This window comes from Pimephales promelas, chromosome 11 (genome assembly GCF_988280905.1).
Source record: "Pimephales promelas chromosome 11, fPimPro1.hap1.1, whole genome shotgun sequence".
Lineage (NCBI taxonomy): Eukaryota > Metazoa > Chordata > Actinopteri > Cypriniformes > Leuciscidae > Pimephales > Pimephales promelas.
In genome coordinates, this window is record NC_142779.1 from 10010287 (window position 1) to 10035156 (window position 24870).

The window sequence follows — 24870 nt, forward strand, 5'->3', positions numbered from 1 at the left end:
GTATGAAAGCTAAAGTGTTTCTCAGATCAAACTTCAAAACTGATAATATTTAAAAAACTGTTCAATGTTTTGCTTCAAAAGAATGTATTTCTGCATCCCTTCATGATACATACCACTTGATTTGATATTTTGTTGTATAATAATAAGACATTCAAGTGTTGCTTTTGGGGACACTGCATATCTATGGGATAATCCATGGCTAGCTGTACATTAAACGATTTTAATGCATGTCATGGAGGCAAAGAACAAAGCAGAGTGCATCCAAATAGTTTAATGTAGCTAGATATGGATTATCCCGCTTAAACCATGGTCATTTACCAGCTTTGATAACTTAAAGGGATACTCCCTTTTTTTAGGAAATGGGCTCATTTTACAACTCCCCCAGAGTTAAACAATTTGGTTTTACCATTTTCAAATCCATTCAGCAGATTTTCAGATATTCAGAAGAATATCAGTAACCAGACTTTCCCATGGAAGTCAATGAGACCAGAAACTGTCTGCTTACTGATATTCTTCTAAATGTCAGAAAATCGGCTGAATGGATTTGAAAATCGTAAAACCAAATTATTTAACTCTGTGGGAGTTGTAAAACGAGCCCATTTCCAAAAAAAAAAAAAGTGGAGTATCCCTTTAAAGCTTTTATTTATGTTTGTAGGGAATGGTAAAAACAGCAGTTATTTGTGGTAGTTAGAAGCTCATTAGATCTAGCAATCTGCCGGCTTTAAATCCAACACAGAGATGGAGTAGTGTGTTTGTTAAGATTACATGAATTATGTAATTTATTTAAATTAATTAGAGAAAGAGAGTGAGAGAGAGTGCATGGTCTCTCTCTCTAAACTGTGAGTTTAATTACTTCAAAAAACCCTTGTCGAGAATTATAATGTAGCGATTCAGTAGCAAAGCTATTTTATGAAGAAAAGTCGCGGCCAGTGTTGATGGGTATCGGTGCTCCTGAATGTTTCTGTGTGTGCGCAGCACAATCTCCACTCTCTTTGTGCAAGTGGAGTATGTGCGCTTCAAAGAAAGCGACGCATCTTCCAGCCAGAATCAAGTACCCTGCAAAACCATGGTATAGAGATAATGTACAGTCAGATCGTCATTATGACAAAAGAGACTTCCCACATTGACTTGCTGACTGAACATTATCCTGTGTATAACGTCTATTTAGCAAATAAATAAGAGTTGAAATCACTTCATAATGCGAGAAAAAAAATCATTTGATTATACAGTAGTTTTGCAGTCATTACACAAATATGATTGACCAAAGTATTTACCAATCTGAATCTAACTGTATTGTGAATCAGAATGTATATATTTTTAAATCACTTTCTGTCAATGTTTACAGCGTTGACTATAATGGTTGCTACCCCAGAGAAAACTCATATACATATACAGTAAAATGTCTAAACTCAACAAAACTGTTTCTAAATGGTTCTGTTTACAACGAGGCCTGATGGAAGCAGAAATTCTTTGAACTACATTTATTTACAATGCCACTTGAATATGACGTGACGCAGATGTTACGCTACCCAGCTCCGCAAAGCATAGCCGGCATGAAACCAGAAGACTTCTTCACAATTCCCATCAATATGAGATGAGTCGCCCACAACGGCAATTACCCCACCCCCTCCCTCAAAACCCAGCGCCCCCTTCTCCATCCTCTCCTAACTAAGCCCCCCCCAAAAAAAGAATTAACCATGTTGAAGGCTTCATAATTTCCCCGGATACAATTTAGCTGTCAGTGGCGCTCCGGCTTACTGCAACATGTTCCTCTTAATGTCACTAACTTTGCATGTCAAGCACTTTCCAGCCAATTAAGTTGAAGGAGAATAAAAAAGCGAATGCGAGTGCTTTGCGCGAGGAACCTGAAGGATTAGACAAGAAAGCTAATTTCATCCACCCCTCTTCTGAACCTCCTCTTCTTGTGACACTCTCCCTACATCCCTGACTCCCATCTCTTTTGTTACCGAGATTGGCACCCATGTTATCACCCTTTCCACTTTCAAAAGAGAACGACTGCTTTTTTATTTCTTTTTTCCTTTACATTGAAGTGTGTGTGTGTGCGCGCGCGTTGGTAGTTAATGCTCAGTGGTTTGACTCGAAAACACTGATCAAACAAAACTAACAGGATACGGCAATGATTTATTAAAAAGTAAACGGTCACGATTTAAACTTTCCAAAAACCGTCCTTCCTCGATATATCATGCAAGTGACAAACGTCTGGTAGCCTTCGACATCCTCTCTGTCTTTTTAGATTTTCTGTCCCTCAAAGACATGCCTTCCACAAAAACAAAAAGTTCTGGCAATTCCCTTTGTTAGGCTCATTAGAGATGGAGGATACGGATTGGGAGCGACGGCTGCTGTTGTCGTGGAGATGGGCTGACGGCTGTCAGAGTTAATCCCATAGAGAAGTGTTCATTAAGTCATTACAGTTGACATGCTGACGAGACACTGACACACACCGCTTTGTCCTCTTTAGCGCAGCACAGACCAAAGAGGAGACAGAGACGAGTGGAAAGAGATGGATGACGGCAGAACGGAGAGAACATTCTGGAGCTTTTCTATCGTTCTGGAGATCATAAGAGTAGTCTACAGCAGGGGTGTCAGAGTCATTTTAGGTCGAAGGCCCGATTGGACAAAACGTCATTTTAAGCAAGTTGATTTAGTTGTATTATTCATGATATGTATGCACATCAATGTTCTGAAGCTAATCAAGTCCTGGTTCAACTTCATGCTGCTTTACTCACCAATATTTGGATAAAATAAAATAACTTTACTAGAAATACTATTCTTTTACCAATGTCCTTTGACAAAATAAGCTCATGTTTATCAATATTGACAAAAGTAGTATTAATATTCCTGCATATCTAATAATCATGTTTATCGGCCAAGGACTATTTAAAATATAATAAATGCGATACAATACCGTCTACTGTATCTTAGCTAATTTCCAAGCGTTTTAGGCCACCAATGAGCTCAGTGTAACATTTTACAAGGGTTAAATCCATTCTGCAGAATTCAACCATTTTCCTGGCTTCACAAGGATGAATAAATGTAATACTTTCCTAGGAATAAGCATCATTCTTTCTGTCTCCAACCAAAATATTCATAGTAGTTTGTTTAACTACGACATTAAATATGACTACAGCATATTGTACAGTATCATAGACAAATCAGACAGGTACTACATAGTTCCCCATGAAGCCCTGGGTGTCTCGAGCTCTGAGACTGCTCTCCTCCACTGGGATGTGTGGCTGCCAGTCAGAGCGTGAGTGTGTGCGTGCGTGTGTGATGTGAACGTTCACAGTTTATCAGAGTCTCTGCTGAGAGTCGCTCTGATCTCTCCGTATCTGCTCCTTAATGAACCGGAGCTAAATTGGAAACCTTATCGCACACAAGGCAGCAATTAAAGCTTGCACGTGCCAGTGTGGTTGTGGCACTCAAGTGACAGAAAACAAACAGTCTCTGAGGGGCACCCAGGAAGCCCATATGTGTATGTTGACTACAGAGCTATCAGTGAAGGTGTATTGCCAACCTCAGTATCCCACAGTGGGGAGAGGGAAAGGCACTTACGCAGTGCACTGCATGGCCCAGGAAAATCCAGTAATTAGCACAGGGTGCATAATTAACATGCAAATTAGTTGATCTGCTTAAAAGCTGCTCTTACAAATAGACCTGAACGAATGGGGGGGTGGGGGTGGAACAGAGGGGCCCAACTTGTGGAAGTTAATTCCTTTTCCCCTCGTGCTGCATTTTGCTATACGGTAATGACAGATTATATGAAATGAACAGTGAGACGACAAGCTTAGGGAGGAGTGGAACTCTGCCCTTTACAATCTAACATTGTTATTAATGTTTGTTTTCAGATTATATTCATGTTGTTTCCAAACTTACTACTTAGAGAGGTCATTCCATAATTGTTTGGACTGAGATCTTCTTATAATTTTAGTCAAGGTTTCTTACAACAAAAACCGTCAGAATTTAGTTATACATTATCACTTTCATATTTGAATATGAAATGGTTTTGCTGAATTAATTGAAGTTTGAATTACATTTGGACAGGTTCACCAAACAATCTGCACTGAAATGTGCTGCAAAAACTGTTAAGGTTAAACTTCACCACCCAAAGGTTTCAAAATCTGCATATACTTTTTACATTCCCGGGTCAGTTATGACCCAGTGGAACTTAAGCTTATAAAACATTAATTATTTAATCATTTTCAATTAAAACTATATTGCATCTGATCAATAACTTTTTAGCAACTTGTGAATGTGCAAATATTTAAATGTGTGTTTTTTTTTTTAAGTTATTACCATGTTTTTACAACATTAAGCATTATTTTATTCATTGGAAATGTCAAGACTATCATTTTATTGTAACGCGTTTCCCCCCATACTAAAAACTGTTTAAAAAAATATAAAATAAATAAATCTGGTTTCACTTTTATTTTGTGGTGTACTTGTTACAAAGGCTAGTTTTTTTTGTTGTTTTTTTTTTTTTTTTGCTTACAAAAACTATCGTTGCTTCCTAATATTAATGTTGAACCTCTGTAGTCACATTTTAACAATGTCTTTACAGCCTTTCTGGGCTTTGAAAGTTGCAATGACGTTGCTGGTTCAGAAACCTCTCGGATTTCGTCAAAAATATCAATTTGTGTTTTGAAGTTAAACAAAGTTCCTACGGGTTTGGAACGACATGAAGGCGAGTAATGACAGAAATTTCATTTTGGGGTGAACTTACTATATGATTTGGTTTAATAGCTTGTAATAATTTATAATGTACTGTTATTACTATAAGTAGTACATAAAGTGTCACCAATTTTTTTTTTTTTTGTCCCTCTTTTGCTTCAAAATTCAAAAGCATGGTTAAACCACAAACTTGTTAAAAAAAAATGTCAAGCATTAGGTTGCAATGCAGGGATCCTTCAGAAGGATGTGTAGAGCTGCAGGTGCCAAGTATACCAAGTTTACCAGCTTACCTCTCCAGATAGCAAGCAATGAGGGGTGAGCAAAGGTTATTGGATGGTTTAGCCAGGCCCAAGGTGAAAATGGTTTCCTGGAGGCGTCGAACAGTGTTGGCATCTCCTTTCGTTGCAGCTGTGTTCATCGTACGGGACAGCACATTGATCGAGCCTTCCCTTAATGGCACATCTTTTTCCTTCATCTCCTTCAGCATGTCTATCGCCTCTTTATGACGCCGAGAGAGAGAGAGAGAGAGAGAGAGAGAGAGAGAGAGAGAGATTTGCTAAAATATCAGACATCGACTAGTTAACCAACAACCAACTTTTGCACATCACTGCTTGAAACTTAGTGATGTATGATAATGCTATGCAACCACTATTCTAGTGGCTACTTGGTACTCAGGGTACAGTCTGATAAACCGCAAGTTCATACAAAGGTTTAACCGTCTCATTGACTGTTTCATAGACTTGTGGAGATTATTTGTATATCTTTACGCTTTGCCATGTCCCCTGATGGGCTGGCGCCAGACGAGAGAGTGCGAAAGAGAGAGCGAGAGAGGGGAAGAGGTGATAAAAGCCCCCTTAGATAATTTCATGTGGGGAAAACAAACCGCTATTAAAACAACATTTTACACCCAGCGGGGATGCAAATGCTGCTGTATAATGCCAATTCGCCGCTAATTACTACTTGCATTTCTAAACGAGACTACAATTACCGAGGCCCCCACAATAGTAGGCTTTTTTTTCACGGTTCCATGCAAAAGCATGCCGGGAAATTATAGGTGTGCGGCGAGTGCCCGGCGTGAACTCGGCGGGCTCTGGTCGTGGATACGCTGCAGATCCGCTGCCGTAATGGAGGCTTTTTACTGGGCGATGCTCCCATCTGGCAGAGGGGCGAGGGTCCACCTCCACAGCTGCTCTGTCACCAAGCCAGATAATTAAGATGTGTTTACGCGCTGTTTAGAGGCTAGCTAATGGGCTGATACCGATAGGGCCTGTTTGCACTGGCGATACTAATCATCTAGAACCGAGAGGGAGCGAAGGAGAGCGAAAATGAGGATACCATCATCACAGCTGTGTGAATATGGGAGTCTGTGTTGGCCACAGGCACTCAAACTCCCCAATTTTTATGACTCACAGCGGTAAGGCTGTTCATCTCCATTTCTTCATAATACTTAAAGTGATAGTTTCTGTGCCATTAGCAAATTGCTAAAATAATGGCATCTTGCATTGGTTAAAAAAACGAAATTTCAACCCAAAACTAACTTTATTGGTAACGTTATTCAATTTCTGTTGTGTCGGGATACTCAAACAAACAAAAAGCACAAATTTCTGCCCCACTAGCATCACAAAACAGAATTGCAATATTGACTGTGTTTAAACGAGTTTCTTAAAAACTGCCCATTTGCCTTTTATTAAACTAAAAGATAAATCACACATTGAATGAGCCAATGTGACCATGTCAGGCTGCAATTATACACTACTGTTAAAAAGTATGCGGTGGTACGATTTTAATTCGACTTTTTAACTAACACTTTTATTCACCAATGACATTAAATTGATCATTAGTTTAAAGATTGACAGTAAAGACATTTGAAATAGAAAACTTCTAAGTTCTTTCAAATAAAGACATTTAACTTTTTTTAATCAAACGATTACTGATAATAAGAAATGGTTATTGAGCAACAAATCATCAAATCAGAATGATTTCTAAAGGATCATGTGACACTGAAGACTGGAGTAATGATGCTGAAAATTCAGCTTCGCCATTAAAGGAATATATAACATTTAATCAATTGTAATATTTTAAAATTTTGATATTTTAGTTATTTAATATTTGAATGTATTTGTGATCAAATAGATGCAGCCTGGTAGAGACTGTTATTTTCATTTAATGTTAAAAATCCCCCATATTTTGGACAAAAAGCGCAGAGGGAAAACCACCAACAAATGCCTACTTATATTTGTATAAAACTGAGGATTCCAGCAGTAAAAACCATTTAAGGGGAAAAAAAGGAGAAAAAAAAACTCCTTTACTGAACGAGTATTCCTACAGTGTTTTGACAACAACAAGGACCTCAAGTATGGAGAGTAAATGCATGCATATGGAAATATACAATGTAGGTCTACCTACAACAACACAGTTCACTTCGGTCTCCACACACACACTCAAACGGAGACAGCCAGCTTGTTTTAACCCACAAATTCCAATCTGTCACTTCATCACCCTGCAATTTTTGTCCTGTTGTTATGCAAATCCAGCACAGAGCTCCGTACTGTCAGGAAAAGTGATGAGCCAAAAGGAACAGTAGAGAAGGGACCAGGAGGTTCAGCAGGGTCATGCTGAGTTTTTAAGAGGCTGCTTTTGTACGATAAAGCTCCGTTCACTTATCTACTCAGTCACGCTGTTATTCAGGCACAGATCTCATCCTTTACTGCTTTTCTAATTTTTGAGGATTGTTTTATCAAGATCCCAGCAGTCGGCCCATTTAAATAGAGGCTTGTCGTTTAAGAAGCGCTCTTGTCTGAAAAGTGCCACATGTTTTGTGTTAACAGCTGGATATGAATTGAAGCAATGGAGGTTAAGTGGATCGCCGGAGGGCGTCGTGACAGCGATACCCACGAGGGGATTAGAACTAACAACCTCTTGATTCTTGGGCCGTCGCTCTAAGCACTCAACCATGTACTTTCCTTATAGCCCAGGGCTTTAACAAGCATTGTTGTACAGCAGCTCACTGATGGAGGACAACATTTAAGCCATATAAAAGGAGGCTATGTGCTAAAGCTGGATGAAAGTCATTGCAGAAAGGGATGCATTTGTCTTAATGTACCTCCCAGTGTTCTACTGAAGTACTCGCCAATTAAAAACACTTTTCTGGGGGCTTCAATTCATTTTCTCTATAGATAAATTGAATCACAAATAAACCTTTCTAGACAGACCTACCATGGGTGCCGTTAAACAATGATGAGTTAGGGTAATTACTTTATGGATTTTTTTTTTTTTTTTTTAAGTAAGATCCACCCAACAAAGGATTGAACGACCATCACGCTCCGATATCAAAACCAAGTAAATTAATTAGATCCATTAAACTACATTTTATTTTTCTAACATTTTGGAAAACTTTTTTTTAAATGCTTTTAAAAATATTTTAAAATGTTAGATCAATTCTACTAGATGTACACAAATATATGTATGCATACTTAGTATGTGTGATCATAAAATGCCATTTAAAAAAATAGACTTTTATATCACTATGCTTTAAGAAAAGAGCATTTCATTCCAAAAAAATAAAAATATTGAGAACACTTTGAATTAGTAAAATTTTCATCAGGCAATATCGAGGCTCTATAGTTTATTTTAAGATTGTTAGGCCTGTTGATGGTATAAATTGAATTGCGCTGTGCCTGAAAAAGACACGCTCTCCGCACTCTTCCTGTGCATTCAAAACTAACGTGAGTCTTCAGGACAGGCTTGTCCTATAGTCGTCACCGTGACATGATTAGCCTACGATGTAAATTATTTTATTTGAGCTTTCTATCCATTTGATAAAAAAATAAAGTGAAATGGGCATTCATTAGCAGGCTAAATAGTTTAAAATAGGCTAAAATATAATGTTTCACCCGAAACATTTAGATTCAACAGTTAGATTTAACATTGAGATTAGCATTTAGATTTAACATTTAGGTGTAACATTAAATATTTAGGATTTAACTTTTTGAAATCTCCAAGTTGACAAATAAGTGTTGTAAATGTGCTAAAAAGTGAACAGAATTCATATCAGTTTTTAAAACACTGTTTGAAGCAGTTATTTTCAGCGTGAGCCGCTTTACAAACAGCGCCACATACAACAGCAGCATGTTGAAATTATGGCAAAATGTGTTTTCTATTAGGCTACAATGAAAATATTGTACAGTAGCCCATCAGATAAGGTCAGGTTTGCCGAAGTGCGTTTAATTTAGGCTATTTATCTATTTTTGTCCCTGCGTGCAGATCGGAGACAGAGTTCACTGCTGATATTCGGAGAGCTTTATGCTGCGTTCACGTGCTATGGAAAATAGGATATTTTCCACTTGTGAACTGGTATTTTCCAGTGTGTTGCGTTCAAGTGCTTTTGTTGTCGTAATGTTATAAAAAGATGGCGATCCAGACCTGTAATTTAGCTATTTTATAACTGCTTAAATCATCTGCAACAGCAAGAAAATGATTTATCAAAACTCAAAAGGTAAATAATATGCTGTATATTTTCTAGATCATGAATAGTATTTATATTTTTCACCATTCACGACTCTCGCGGTGCTCTCCGCCATTTTGAAATGGTCAAAGGTTCTCATCTCGGCAACTCGTCCATCAAAATATTCTACGAGTTGCCCAGTAGTAAATACCACATGAGGGGCTGTTCATGTGCATTTTCCACGTCGGCTTTTGGTATTTACCATAATTACCATAGCACAAGAACGCAGCATTAGTCTCGCTCGTTTGCTGGACACACATATACATAAACACACTCTCCTCATCAAACACTTTCACCTGAATTCACATGCAAATGTATCCCGAACATCCTCTAGTATTCAACCAATCAGATGACGACTTCGAAAATCCTGAAATGTTACCAGTTAAGTGCGGCATACACATCAGACGTTCAGCCAGCAGGCTGAGACTAGATTCTGGGTTAAAAAGTCTTGTTTATCAAAGAGTTGAGATTTCTGAAAAAGTAATCAGTCACTTTTGAATCAATCTTGAGTGTTGAGTACTCCAAGCACTTCAAATGATTGTGATGTGTGAGCGTTTTAAAACAATTACTTATGCTGCCTTATAAGGTAGCTGCCTATGTAGGCAGTAAGAATGCAGGATGATGATACAGTATGTTCTGGAATAGAGCCAAAAAAAGGCATAAAATTGAGCAGAATAGGGTGGAAATGACACAGCTCAATGTGACGGTGCACATGCGCTAGGCCACTGGCTCTGAGGCGTGTAAACTTTTGAACAATACAAGGACTTGCTAAACATGTCCTGAGGCTACAGATGACCGAGCAAGACAGAATCCTGAGTTGCAAATTAAGCCCCTCAGACCACTCTCTGGTCATACGAAGCACAGTTCACACATCGCTGGACCACAAACAGCAACCGAGCCGAACCCGGCTTCAGCCATATGAGAGAGCTCTGATGGCAGACAGCTCAAATTCTTCCAATCTGACAGAACCACTAATCAAACCCTATCAGCTGTTGGTGGTAAATGGGCCCGAATGGACGACTAGCGGCAGAGCATACCGGCCCACTGTCTGATACCACACACACCGAGGTAAACAAATATCACACAGCCCATTAGTCCCCCGGCTCATTCTGCGGCCTTCTGCCAGCCTGTGAACCGGTAACAGCGTTTTACGAACTCCGTAACAAACGTGAGGACATGAGAGGGCAAAAAAAAAACTTTTTTTTTGGAACAACAGGGGGAGAAAAGGAACAACAGGGGGAGAAAAGGTTTCAAACAAAAACAAGGCCATTAAAAGCCAGGGAAGCCGGTGCACTACGGTGCCAAGAGTCATGATCTTCAAGCGGATCGGGTTGCGGCGGTGATGCGGGCAGGCTGGGTCGCTGAGGTGTGTTAATCTGAATGACAAGCTCCGAGCGCACACCGGTGGGCTAATGGCCACCGGCTCGCTCTGATGGACACACATATACATACACACACACTTTCCTCATCACACACTTTCGCCTGAATTCACATGCAAATGTGCGTGTGTGTGTGTGAGAAATACTCAAGCACTTTCTCCGACATGATATGCCATTAGTATCAGGACGGATTTCGGTAATTCTGTTAAAGTGCAGTCGGTCCTGTAATTTTCCCCCGCTCGGTGACAGGATGAGTCCGAGCGAGAGGGAGGGGGCAGCCAAAGAGTGACACGCATCGTGAAAAGAGAGACAGAGCGTGTATTTTCACCATCACTGTGTGCACAAAGCAAAGAGGAAACACTTTTATTGTAATTGCGTCTTACATGAGCATGGAGAAATCCACCGTGGAATTCAGATAATGGCTGATTAATGTTCCCGTGTGGATAGACAGGCGTCTCGGACCTCACTCTCGCACGCAGACGCGCTCGCGGAACGTTCGATTCTGAACGCCGCCTTTAAGAAACTAATTAAGCGAGTGGCAAGCTTTTGATAGCGACGTGATAAGTAATACAAAATTCTCATTGGTGCCTTGACATCCTAAGTGGTTTAAAATGTGAGGCAAGGCACACCTAATGTGACGGCCAACATTATTTGTGACAAACTAAACTTCATTATTTCATTAATCGGAGATAGTGAAAGAAGGCATCTGCAATCATTTTCAACAGGGACCAAAGCTTTCACGCGGACACCGACGCCGCGGCCACTAACCTTCCAGCTTGCCGTGTTTGGATAGCACCTGGACCAAGGCCACATACTTCTGAGCATCCAGCGCTACCTCTGAGTCCTTGCGAGCTCTGAAACGACAAAGAAGAAAGACTAAATAACTCTTTTTCTTTTGTGCTGTGAATGTTTTAAATTCAAAGAGATAGTTTATTAAAAAAAAAAAAAAAGTCATATGTGTTTTGAACACCATGACGAGGTGAGTAAATGACAACTTTATTCATGCAAGAAAAAACATGCATTTAAAAACGTCCTGGCTGCTTTACATTAAATCAGGATTGTGCTGTTAACCTCCAAAATGACCAAATTGTGACTGATATACAAGACTCTGTGAAAAAAAAAAAGTATTATCATGTACTGATCATCTAAACATTCACTATAGCTCAATTCATATGGATTAGTGTTACGATCTCTTTATGAACTTTTGAAGCGTTAGAGTTTCAGTTGCGTAGCTGTCAATGGAGGCTCTCCAAAGCTCTCAGATTTCATCAAAAAGATCTTCATTTGTGTTCTGATGATGAACGAAAGTCATATGGGTTTGGAACGACATGAGTAATTAATGACAGAATTTTTATTTTTGGGTGATCTATCACTTTAACACCTGGTGTGTTAATCCATCTCTTGTCCACTTCTGTCCTGTCCTGACTTCTTCAATGTGAGAGTCTATCTGTGGGTAAATGCATGGGCTTTTTCAGACCAGACGCGACTAAAAAAAACATACAGACAGCAGCTTTCATTTCTGATCTGATAGTTGCAGGACCATGCCAATACGGCGAGTGCGTGTTAGAAAACAGGAATGGTGAGAGAACATTGGGATTTGTCTTTAAACCAAACATAGGTCTTCAGCCGTTGAGGCATTAGGTCAATAGGTGGAGAGTAGGCAGTCTTTTGAGCTATTTGACCACATGAACGTCTACACTTTGAAAGCAATCCAATCAAATGAGTTTGACTACCTCTGGAAGTGATTGGAAGAAAACCTTTTAGACTGTTCACACCTGTATTTAGCATCGTCCACATGTGATCTGATCTTAATAGGAGGTGTATACAGGACCAGAAGTCTTTTTTCCCCCTGTTGTGACGTAAATCCGAGTGAAACGGCTTCTTTTAAAAAGAGGGGAAAAAGTAGGGAGGGACTTGATTATGACCATAGGGATCATAGGAAGTGGGCGTGAAAACTAAATGGTAAATTGTTTCATGCGAGTGACAGTTTGCTGGAGGGAAGATATTATAGTCGCGTTCTCGCACCAGTGCACACATCATCAGAGAAGAGATGTCGTTGTGAGAGGGACGTTAAAGACGTTAATAAAGAATTAGAGGGCATTTTTTTAATAATTATGTACATGGATAAATCAACCTTAGATTGCAGGCATAAACAACAATGCATTATTCCAGAAAACAATAAGAATTGATGGTAACACTTTACAATAAGGTTCATTAGTTAAGCAGTCCATAGCTTTTTGGAATTTTTGGAATTAAAAATGATCCAAAATACATAACCAGCCAGTGTTCAAAACTATCTGGTTACCTTAGCTCGATTCAAAGCAGTAAGCTTGTAATCGTTTTTAATTACAGAGGTACTGGTAGATTTACACGGGAGATTCGAACATGTCTTTGCGTCATACTGTAACGTCACATCTGTACAAATAAAGGAGGAGTCTTGGCTAGTAGGCTATATTGAGTGTGAAGATGTTGGAGGTAGAGATTTACAGCCTTTTCTCACAGCACTTGATGTAATTAAACATCAATTTGATGGCGGATCCAGAAATGTTCAAACGACAATCACCAGTGACAACAGATTCACCCGCTGTAAAATGCAAAAGACTTCGTTCGGACTTCGGAGTGAAAAAAAGAGACTGCAACCGGACTCATGCGAAAACAAGGATACATATCGGAAGGACATTACATGTAGTCAAGCAATGCGGATGTTGTTAACATTAACAACTTGAAAAAAAAAAGAGTATAATTTGTAAAAACTCAATACAATTTCTCCATTTCTCCAATAGCTAACGTTAACTATTGAACCTTATTGTAAAGTGTTACCAAATTGCGTATTTTATGGAGATTTTAACAGCTCACTGAATGGAAGTACGATAAGTGAACAAAGATGTAAATTTAGGTGTGACATAAGATGTGAAAGAGTCATACGGACTAATTTTATGGTGCTTTTTTGTCCTTTGAGGCTTTAAGCTCCATCTCTACTCAATTTATGGAAAAAGTAACCAGAACACTCTTCAAAAAGGGCCTTTCATGTTCCAAAGTCTTACGGGTGTGGAATCATGAGGGGAGTAAATCATGCATATTTGTATTAATTGTTTTGCTTTGTCGACAGTAAAATGAACAGTTCACAAAGGATGTTTGTATGATGATGTGTACTTCAAACTTACAATTCCCTCTTAAGTTTGAGGGCTTCTTCAGCATTGTCATGGCGACAGCACATGTTGATGAGCATGGCATATGCGCCGGGAGTCATATCTGCTTCATACTGAGTTTTAAACTCCAGAGCTTTCTCCATTTTCTGACGAGAGATGCAAAGTTGTGGGGAAAATCAGTTACATATATACACAAATACGGATAGATGGTTTTGGATTTACATTTTTGTTTGCGATAAGTAAGCTATTTTCTTATGAAAGTGTGAGACTTCTGATTCATTAGCCACTAAATGTATATAACTACAACAATAAAGTGCAGTAAACAGTACAGCTATTTGAGCTACAAACCAGTGCGTTTATGATTAAAATAAATATGATATAAAAATAATATAATAACTAAAAACCAGTTCACAACACCAAGTTGTTTTGTACAGGTAAAATAACTGGCTAAAACAGGAAGCCTTGCAAATTCAATTTAAATGACCAAGCCAACTTTTAAGTCGACCACTATAAATGACTATAAAAACCAATCAGACCAGAATACAAGCAAATCTTGTGAGTATTTTTGAGTAGAATAGCCCTCACCTCCTCAGTACACAGGTGAGCAATAATATTTTTGATGATGGAATTGGCGGGTTTGCCCTCAGCTTTCAGGTCTGCCAGGGTCTTCTCCAAGTACGAAAGTCTCCCCTCCGAACCCTGACACAAACATGAAGATATTTGACCAACACAGCTCACCAGAAGTATTGAACACATTTGGTTGAGAGAGAAAAACTTACTCCAAGCAGTGCCACATCAGTCGCTATTCCATTGTCCTTTTTATCCACAAGAGCAAGGACATCCTGAAACATAAGTTATGAACTCCTCTATTAACAGTACTACAACAGACCCAAACCTAGATTTGTAAAGTTTTTGAAGAAAATATTAGTGGTGATTGCCCATGCAAAACACTCGTATCTCCTTCTATAGGAGTCTAAGGGATATTTTGGACTAAAAAAAAAATATCAGGCATGACCATTAGTGACATTATACTGTAATACACCACAAATTAGAAAATACCTTGATGAGCTCTGGAACATTGTAAGAATCCAGAATGTTCCTGATTCCTCTGAAGATATTCATTGGGATCTTGATATTCTAAAAATAAAGCAAAGAACTTGACATCAAATAACCACTCACCAAAATAAATAAAGATTTAACAGAATTGAGACACTAATGTGGGCCAGACAGCAAAGTTATTCCAAAATTATTATTTTCATGTCTGATCACTAAAGTCTTTTAAATGTTTCATTTAAATGGTAAATAATCATCAAAACTTTAGATGTGGAACTAAACATTTCACGTTCTTTGTGTTTTTTAACTAGTTTTTAATTTAATTTTGCAAGCTAAATGCTTGGTGTTCTAGCTCAGCACTAATTGATTAGCTTGCTAGCTTAGCCTATACCCTCAATTATAAGTTTTATATAGTTAATATATACACTCAGCTAAATGATTATTAGGAACATCATACTAAAACTGTGTTTGACCCCCTTTCGCCTTCAGAACTGCCTTAATTCTACATGTCAATGATTCAACAAGGTGCTGAAAGCATTCTTTAGAAATGTTGGCTCATATTGATAGGATAGCATCTTGCAGTTGATGGAGATTTGTGGGATGCACATCCAGGGCACGAAGCTCCCGTTCCACCACATCCCAAAGATGGCCATAAAAGGATGGACATGGTCAGAAACAATGCTCATGGAAAGGCTGTGGCACTAAGGGGCACTAAGGGGCCTAAAGTGAGCCAAGAAAACACCATTACACCACCACCACCGCCAGCCTGCACAGTGGTAACAAGGCATGATGGATCCATGCTCTCATTCTGTTTACGGCAAATTCTGACTCTTATCATCTGAATGTCTCAAGAGAAATCGAGACTCATCAGACCAGGCAACATTTTTCCAGTCTTCAACTGTCTAATTTTGGTGAGCTCTTGCAATTTGTAGCCTCTTTTCCTATTTGTAGTGGAGGTGAGTGGTACCCGTTGGGGTCATCTGCTGTTGTTGCCCATCCGCCTCAAGATTGTGCGTGTTGTGGCTTCAAAAATGCTTTGCTGCATACCCCGGTTGTAACGAGTGGTTATTTCAGTCAAATTTGCTCTTCTATCAGCTTGAATCAGTCGGCCCATTCTCCTCTGACCTCTAGCATCAACAAGGCATTTTCGCCCACAGCACTGCCGCATACCGGATGTTTTTCCCATTTCACACCATTCTTTGTAAACCCTAGAAATGGTAGTGCATGAAAATCCCAGTAACTGAGCAGATTGTGAAATACTCAGACGGGCCCGTCACCAACAACCATGTCACGCTTAAAATTGCTTAAATCACCTTTCTTTCCCATTCTGACATCCAGTTTGGAGTTCAAGAGATTGTCTTGACCAGGACCACACCGCTAAATGCATTGAAACAACTGCCGTGTGATTGGTTGATTAGATAATTGCATTGAGAAAATGAACAGGTGTTCCTAATAATCCTTTAGGTGAGTTTATATGCTAACAAATGCTGCCTTTTTTTGTTAAAAGAACAGCATTTACTGTATTTGAAACAGAAATCTTTTGTAACATTATAAAATGTTTTTACAGCCACTTTCGTTTGATTTAATACATCCTTACCAAGTAGAAAAAAACGTATTGACCCCAAAATGAATGCTATTGTACATACAACGGCTACCCCCTGGGGTTCTAGACAGACTTGATTTAACAGGCAGACCAAACTGTTAATGACACTACGCTTGTGTGTTTGCAAATGTACCATGTTCTTAAGCAGGCTGAAATACTCCCTAAGCTTCTCTTCTTTGGATTGCACCTCCCCCTCGTTCATGGAATCGATCAGGCTGTAAAGGAAGTAGGCCACATTTTCTGCAAAAGGAGAGAAGAGCCAATTTGACACTTTCTGCTTTTTATTAACAAATGAATAGTTATATAAAAATAACAAAAGGAGCTTCCTCAGAACCAGAACAAAAATATTGCAATCCAGCAAATAAGCTCTTAAACTGCACATGGGTGTTGTGCTGACACGGGCAGCTTTGCTCCAGATTTGACTGAAGTCTGTTTTAACAAGTGGCTGGCAGCTGACAGCCTTACACACACATTTGCGTTGTGCACAGTGATGGGATGAGACAGAGAGACCGTCTCTATCGCTCCCACCTGCTCGGACACCAGCGCGGAGGCCTGCTCCGGTGCAACGAGACGACAGACGCTCGCAGAAGCTCTGTTAACTCAGCGCAGAGTCAGCAAGCACACAGCACTCGCACAAACATACACACGGCTACCTTTCAGGCTGCATCAGACACACACACTTAATATAAAGTACGGCTGTCAGGATAAACTCCATCACAGCCAAAATCCAACAGACGCACACACGATACCGTCAGTGAAACCAGTTCAGAGGACATGTAGGCATAGAGATTTACTAATGCAGCGTTTCAGCAACCACTTTGTCTCATACTATGCGCCCCCACAGCTCCAGAAGTGGTATTATACTGGCTATCAGCAATGATTATCATGAAAAAAAAAAGTACACCATGCTATTCTCTATTAACTGTAAATGACATTTCTCTGAAACGTGTAAAAAGAACTGTCAGTTTTTTAAAGATGTAAATATTGTACTATGAATTAATTTGTCATACTGCAGGATCATTCAAATCAACAGTAAAGTTAAAAAAATATAAAATAAAAATAAGATGAATACAGAATATGAACAGCCAAGTATTTTTAATCAAAGGTGCATGCAGAAACAGTACAAGCAACATACCTGAAGATTCAGGGACAGCATGGTTGAACCGGGCATCTTTATAGAGAAGCTCTGTGGTCTGTAACAGCAGATTATGAGGGTACTTTAACAAAGGTTATTTTCAATCAATTTCCATAAAATTTCTCAAAATCTCTTGCTTGACTCATACCTTTGCCATCATCTCCACATCATGAAACCTGTAGGGGGCAGTAGAGGATTAGAGATGACTCGCATTCAAGACAGAATATTTCAAATCTAACATCTGCCAGACAGTGATTTGAAGATCAAGTATTCATTTGGTGTGACAGGGTTTAATTTGACCAGTGAGAACATATACTGTAGCAGGGCCAATCCCACATCTTTTGACCAATCAATGTCCACGATTTCTGACCATGATTGTTCCAGTTATACCCATTTTACTGCATAAGGAAAACAGTTATATCGAGACTGCACTTGTCAAAATATTTTACACGCATAACTAAAAAAATTATTATATAAAATAAAGAAATTATATAAAGTCAAAAATAGCAGAAAGGCCAAGAATGTGCCAAATACTGAAAAGGTGGGAGATAATAACTTTGGTGCTTAAGCTCAAAAAACATACAAAGTTCAACAAGTGGAGGATCTCACACATAATATAATAAAATATTTCTTGCAAAAAATACTTTAAGGCCAGATGCAAGGACAAAATGTTATTATCTTCTTGAGTTTACTTTATTGGATGTTTGGTATTATATAAATAGAATCAAGTGTGCTATTGTCTGTTACGACACTGAAGATGAATTGAATTTTTTTTATTATGTGTAAGAGCTCCTCTTCATGTTGAACTTAAATCAAAAATTAATCAAACATTTTTTTCAGCGCACACCACCATCCAAAAGCAAGCCGATCCACTTTTCCATCTAGATAAGAGCATTAAAATTAGAAAAAAAATAAAAATAAATAATGGGGCAAAAAGAAATCAACTTTTTGATTTTAGAATAGGTAAAAATTAGGGCTGTGCAAAAATTAATTGCGATTAATCGCATCCAAAATAAAAGTCTGTGTTTACATAATATATTTGTGTGTGCTGCTGTATATTATTATTTTGTATATATAAATACACACACATGCATGTATATATTTAAGAAAATGTGTTATTCATATATAAAATATTTATATAATATAGATTATGTATTTATTTATATATACAGAATTTAAGCGCAAATAATTCTTAAATATATACATGCATGCATAGGTATTTATATATACAAAATAATAATAATATACAGCACACACAAATATATTATGTAAACACAGACTTTTATTTTGGATGCGATTAATCGCAATTAATTTTTGCACAGCCCTAGTAAAAATGTGTGATTAATTGCGAGTTTACTATGACGACAATGCGATTAATCGCGATTAATTATTTTGATAGTTCGACAGCACTAATTTATATCTTACAGCTCTTAAATAGCGCTGAAAACTTCTAGAGCCTCATATGCAAATGCGCATGCATTATGAAATCAAGATGCAGTGCTGGTAGGGAATGTTGACGGCGGAGACAAGGAGGGAAAAAAAGATTCAACATTGTTTAATGATTAAATTATCTAGTGACCTTGACTATTACAAGAGCAGGTCGCCAAGGAGACAGGGCCCCGACAACCCCCTCTACCCTTCTGACAACCCCAATTACAAACCTGACATCCATCGCTGCCGGCAACCTCCCTGCTCCTCTTTCACATCTAAATGCTTTGCTAAATACAGAGGACAGCAGCATCTGCTGCCCTACGGCCTCTGTGTTCAAATCAGAGTTAAAAACAAAGCTGGTCCTTAACTATTGTGCCTGACGGGATTGATTTTCAAACTAAGCTGAGTGAGTGCACTAAGTGATACCATGAGAAAATGATGTGATAAATAAAATACCATGACAGGTTTATGAGTATGTGTGAGCAATGAGGTGATTGTCTGGGGGAATTAGCCAAAAAACAAACGCTGCCAGCCAAGTTGATGGGTAAAATGCCAATGTGAGCACTTGCATCTTGCTATCACTGACAGTCAGGATAGTTAGTAGTCTTTCAGCATTGGACAGAGGCATCAGAAGCAAAACAACAAAAAGGACAAACTCCATTTGCATTCTTCCCATGCTGTAATTGGGCTAGAGATGACTGCGTCCATATGCATGAGATGACGAATGAATGGCTGTCTAGCCAAAAGGCAGAACATTTTATGTGTGCACAGTTTTTTTCCGTTACTTACCCTCTGAATCCAAAGATCAGACTGGCTCTGAAAGCGCTGAGGTCAATGGCTGGAAGAGCAGGTGTAGACACTGCAAGAGTGAGAATATACCAGTGAAAGTCATGAAAGCAGAGACATTTCACCTCATTCATGATTATCTTTTTTTTTTTTTTTTACATTGTAACTTAAGCTATTTTTTTAGTGCACTGAATCTGGTCTGTCTGTCTGTCTGTCTGACTATCTAATCCGGACTGCAAGACAAGTTACAACAGTTGTACTATTTGTAGTTTAAGTGAGCAATGTATCAAAACAACAGAGCTGTACACAACAAACTCTCAGTAATGATATTTCAGCTCTATTTTCCTTTATAATTTTTATTAAGCTCTAAATGTGTGTTGTGCTATTGCTCCCCCGATTAAGACAAAGCGCCCCATTATTGATAAAACGAGAGCTTCATCCGATAATGCAGATATTTTAACAACAGTATCACAAATTTATCATTTAAATACGAATGCAGCCATTTAACTACACCAAGGTTGTGAAAAATCAAGGGTGTGGCGCCTTTACACGAGAAAATTTGTCTACATTTAGAATTTCAGCATTTCAGCATGTTAAAGAACATTTCATTAAAAACAATGTTCTAATTGGGAAAATTATTTAGAGATGTCATCATTTCTGACTCGGATGGGCAACAGCTGTCCACTAATAAATGTATAACCATTCCAAGAAAGTATTGTCTGTACAGAGTCTGAACATTAACTGAACACCCCTGATTAAAAGGATTAATGGGGGCACAGTGTGGAATCGGATGTTTGAGTGGCTATGCAGTCCTGATGGGCAACAATTACTCTCTGAGTGATGAACACTATCATGCAGAGTACATCTAAAATAAACTCTCTAAAGAGCTGTGTCAAATACATACAATCTCATATAAGAGAGAGAGGGAGACAGAGAGTGTAATGTACAGAGAGTGGTTGGGAGAAAAGAAGAGGTCCTTTTTAATAGAAGCTAATGCTTACTCAGAGAAAGTAGCCTTGCGAAGTTTCCACGTGATGCTTCGGTTCGCAATTCTGCTGTAATCAAGCTATCTGTGTTCAGGTCAATACCAGCTTCCTGCAATTATCAACCAAAATTAGATTGTTTCAGAACAGTCACAACAAACCATACGCATATCCAGTATAATTACCTTAAAAGAAGTGTGGGCACTGTCCAGTGATGCGAAAGACGGCAGAATATAGCTACTAAAAGTTTCAACGTCTGCCGGGACACCCAGGTCTTGCATGCTTCTTAGAGCTTCCAAAATACCTGAAAGGAAACAAAAAGTGATTTATTTAGACATGCGCACCTAAAAAATGTAATTCATGACACACAATAGTCACGTCTGCACCAGAAAAAGTTGGCTGAAAGACTCATGCATATGGCACAAACAATTGGAATCACTTCAGGACTTTCAAAGTCGTCATCTGATTGGTTGAATTCTACAGGGTGTGTGTCTCTTTAATGGTCCGCCATGGAACAAAGCCACCGTGCCGCCAAACCCTCATGGGAAAAAAAAAAAGCCGTCATGTTTGCAACCGTGATAATTAGCACTTAACAAGATCAAATAAAAATGCTTGGTTCATATACACTGCAACAAAAATACTTTTCTTCCTTTATATTTTATTTTTGTCTTGTTTCCAGTGTAAATATAAAAAAATTCTTAAATCAAGAAGCATTCTCTAGACGTAATAAATTGTCTTGTTTTCAGAAAAATAAGTTATTTAGAGTTGCTTGAAAAAATCTAAATAATGTGCCAATAGGGTACAAAAAAATAGTCTTGTTTTTCTCTTTGAAATAAAATTATCAGTGAAAAAAAAAATTATCAAATTTTACAAAATAAAATTATTTTGCTTATCAGCAGTTCACGACAGTCCTAAAACCTGTCAAGGCACCAACACAACAACACACTCAGCAAAATATCGTCTTATTATTGTTAAAGATTGCTTCCCGTTATGTGGAAGAGAAATAAGCACAAGCCATTTTTTCATAAGGACAGGACTAATGCTATTTTGTTTTGGTTCTTTTTTTTATTTTTAAGACCAGCAACATGACTTAAAGCCCAAGGCTGTTTACAATTCACTCAACCAGGTTTTATACAGAAAGCAGTTATAAAAAATAAAAATCTGATAATTAGATTCATCACATCCGTCTTCCTAAGGCAAGGCCTGGAGGAACACCCGCTTCAGGCCTCTACCCGGCTCTCCAGCAGGACCCTTCACTCCCGCCTAAAGCACCACATGCATATGGAATAGTCTCTCGACCTACTCGGGCAAATGTTTGTGTGTGTGGGAACACGTGAACCAGCGATTTGTGTTCTGTTTACTCTTCACCTTGGTCCTTAGCACTCTGTATCTAAATGCTCAGGGGACACCTACACACCTGAATAAAAGATAAGCGCTGCTTTTATCTGCCATTAAAACCTGCATCTGGCGCCAGGAGCGGACGACCACCGGTTTGTGCGAGAGCATTAGCCAGGTAAAGCACCTGGAGGCTCTATCCATCCATCCACCCATCTCTCCATTTCATTCTCATCTGTGCATCTTTCTCCATTCATCCTTTCCTGCAATTCAGTAGCTCTTTGCTTTCAAGCAAACGTAAACAGTTGACCAGACACTCTTCTCAATGGAGCCTGAGAGTCGTCGGTCTATTCATTCTTTCATTTTTATGAGAGGAGCACACCTGTTTTGCTGTTAAATAATCCATCAATCCATTTGTCAGCCATAAAAGCTGGCTCAGACAGCACAGGCCGATAGGTTGCATGTGAATGGGGATGCAAAATGGATAGCCAGTCACATCACTTGTCGATTCAAGACTTTCTCAATTCAGAAAGTGTGTGAGAAGGCTTTTATGGAACAAATCCGGTTCAATGAATTCTCGGGCGACCTCCAGATTTCTGTTTGCTACATCACTGGATTTGATGATTGAACTAAGTGTGGGAAGTAACGAAGTCTGCAGTCTCTTACTTAAGGGGCACTAAAGGGGAGAGGTCAGGGTTAAAACTATCAACAGAGCTGTATCTCCAAACAAGCTCAATTTTAAAACGAAATGGACTTAAAGCGAATAGTATATCTTGCTAAAAGCAAAACTTGGGAGTGTGCTTGGGTCTGTTGAAACAGTGAAGCACAGATTGAGGTCAGCAAGGTTGCATCAAATTGATTTAAAGTGCCAGTAAAAGACATTTATTTTATAATGTTACAAAAGACTTCCTTTTCAAATAAAATGTTGTCTTTTGAACTTTCTACTTAACACAGAATCCCGAAAAAACAGTTTGCACAAAAACATAAAGTAGCAATTTTACAATGATAATAAGAACACCAAATCAGCATATCAGAATGATTTCTGATAATCATGTGGCACTAAAGACTGGATTAATGATGCTGAAATGACCATCACAGGGATAAAATTACATTTTAAAATGTATTCAAATAGAAAATTATTAAAAAATAAAACACTGAACTTTATCAAATAAATGCAGCCTTGATGAGCATTAAAGACTTTCCAAAAACCCACACACAGAACTCCACAGATGTCCAAAAGAGTAACACTTTTAAAGTTTTTTTTTTTTTTTTTTTTTTGCGGTATCTTTGCAGCAGATCTCCATTTGTGTGCAATTTTTTTTTAAACATATTTTATAAGGTTTTTAAGTTCTCAGTTGGTAAAAATAAAAATCATATGTACGCAGTCCAAAAGAATAAAAAGAACCAAACTACAACTGTGAGTCAAATTAAGTCAACCAATGTACCACATGGTGAAGCCATTGCAGTGTTGCTGTTCTATGTAATCCATAAAAAAAGAGACAAGTGTCCGTGGAGTGGAGGCAACAACCAACAAAACACAGATCTACAACACACATTATACAGGAAAATAAAAATCCTGTGTCCCCCTGTGGTAAAAATCAAGTTTTTAAATGTTGTTAACCATGTGCAAATTCATAATGTCTCTTTAAAACTGCACTGAACCAAAAGCCAGTCTCAAAAACGTGGTTTGAAATGGCTGGTGTTTCTAAAGGCGCTTTTCCACTGCATAGTACGGTACGGTTCGGTTCGGCTCACTTGTGGTGCTTTTCCACTGCATGGTACGGTACAGTACAGTTCGCTTCAGGACGCTTTAAATGGTACCTGGTCTGTTGAGGTTCCAAGCGTACCGTACCGGTACTAAAATGTGACGTGAAACACTGCAGATCATTGATTGGTCAGACAGAATCGTCACTACCAGCGTCACTACTAGCGTCATTGGATTTGCGACACGAGACACGAGACACTTTTTTAGCAGTATTTTTGTTTTGCTGCCATCAGCCTCATTTTAAACACATTTTTCCGTCTAGCAGTTAAAAACAACCACATACCGAGAATCAGGAACACCATCCCCTCGATAGTCTCCATTGTTCCTGTGTTGTGGGTTTGAAAATGTGGTGCTTTTAAGATAATGTCATGGCAGTAGAGGCGCGCGCAAATAACGATCAGTCCCACACACTTTGAAGGGGTACTACTGCAGTGGAAACGCAAAGGGAACCGAACTGTTCCGCTCCGAGTCGAAGCGTACTGCGCCGAACCATACCGTACTATGCAGTGGAAAAGCGCCATTACGTCACAAACTAGCTTGTCACCAATCACGTCAACATGGCGGCGGGCTTCAGCATATCATTAACAGCAAACGAGTAGGTGAGTCCAGGTTATCCCTGTATATTTTTCTGTTGATATAAAAAAAATCATGTTTCTGATGATTATTAGAAGGCAGCTGCCTGACTCGGGAACATGGTTTGTGTAAAATGTATTATTCATTATTAGCTATTTTATAACAGTCAAGCAAAATGTGTCCAACATTGTAAAGAGCGACACCATTGTGCAGCGTTTACCTTTAAAGTTTAGCGAATGGATCTCTGATCTGCTGTGATTAAGGGGAGGTGGGGCTAATTAGCATATTCATGGTACCGCATTTTCTAAATGAAGCAAAAGTGTTATATTCAAGCTATTTTAAGACATGAAGATATTTTTTCACAGGAAAAAAACATTTAAACATCATTTTGGTGACCAAAATTGACTTTTAAGGGATAAAATGATTGACTACAGGGGGACTTTAAAATATGAGCGCAGGAAAAAAAAAGTTTGTGCACCTTGATG

At 38.6% G+C, this 24870-nt stretch overlaps 1 protein-coding gene across 2 annotated transcripts in view; it reads right to left on the reverse strand.

The window, feature by feature from the left end:
- Positions 1 to 24870, reverse strand: part of lrpprc (leucine-rich pentatricopeptide repeat containing) — a 57853-nt gene that overhangs the window by 22706 nt on the left and 10277 nt on the right. For both annotated transcript variants that reach the window (XM_089116947.1, XM_039671752.2), the window contains exons 12-23: positions 20898 to 21016; positions 20731 to 20824; positions 19733 to 19802; positions 17661 to 17688; positions 17513 to 17570; positions 16511 to 16617; positions 14781 to 14858; positions 14501 to 14563; positions 14307 to 14420; positions 13737 to 13867; positions 11341 to 11426; positions 4980 to 5187 (exon numbers count right to left, since the gene is read on the reverse strand). In XM_089116947.1, coding sequence (XP_088973073.1) covers positions 4980 to 5187; positions 11341 to 11426; positions 13737 to 13867; positions 14307 to 14420; positions 14501 to 14563; positions 14781 to 14858; positions 16511 to 16617; positions 17513 to 17570; positions 17661 to 17688; positions 19733 to 19802; positions 20731 to 20824; positions 20898 to 21016 — 1156 coding nt within the window. The remainder of the gene's footprint in view (positions 1 to 4979; positions 5188 to 11340; positions 11427 to 13736; positions 13868 to 14306; positions 14421 to 14500; positions 14564 to 14780; positions 14859 to 16510; positions 16618 to 17512; positions 17571 to 17660; positions 17689 to 19732; positions 19803 to 20730; positions 20825 to 20897; positions 21017 to 24870) is intronic.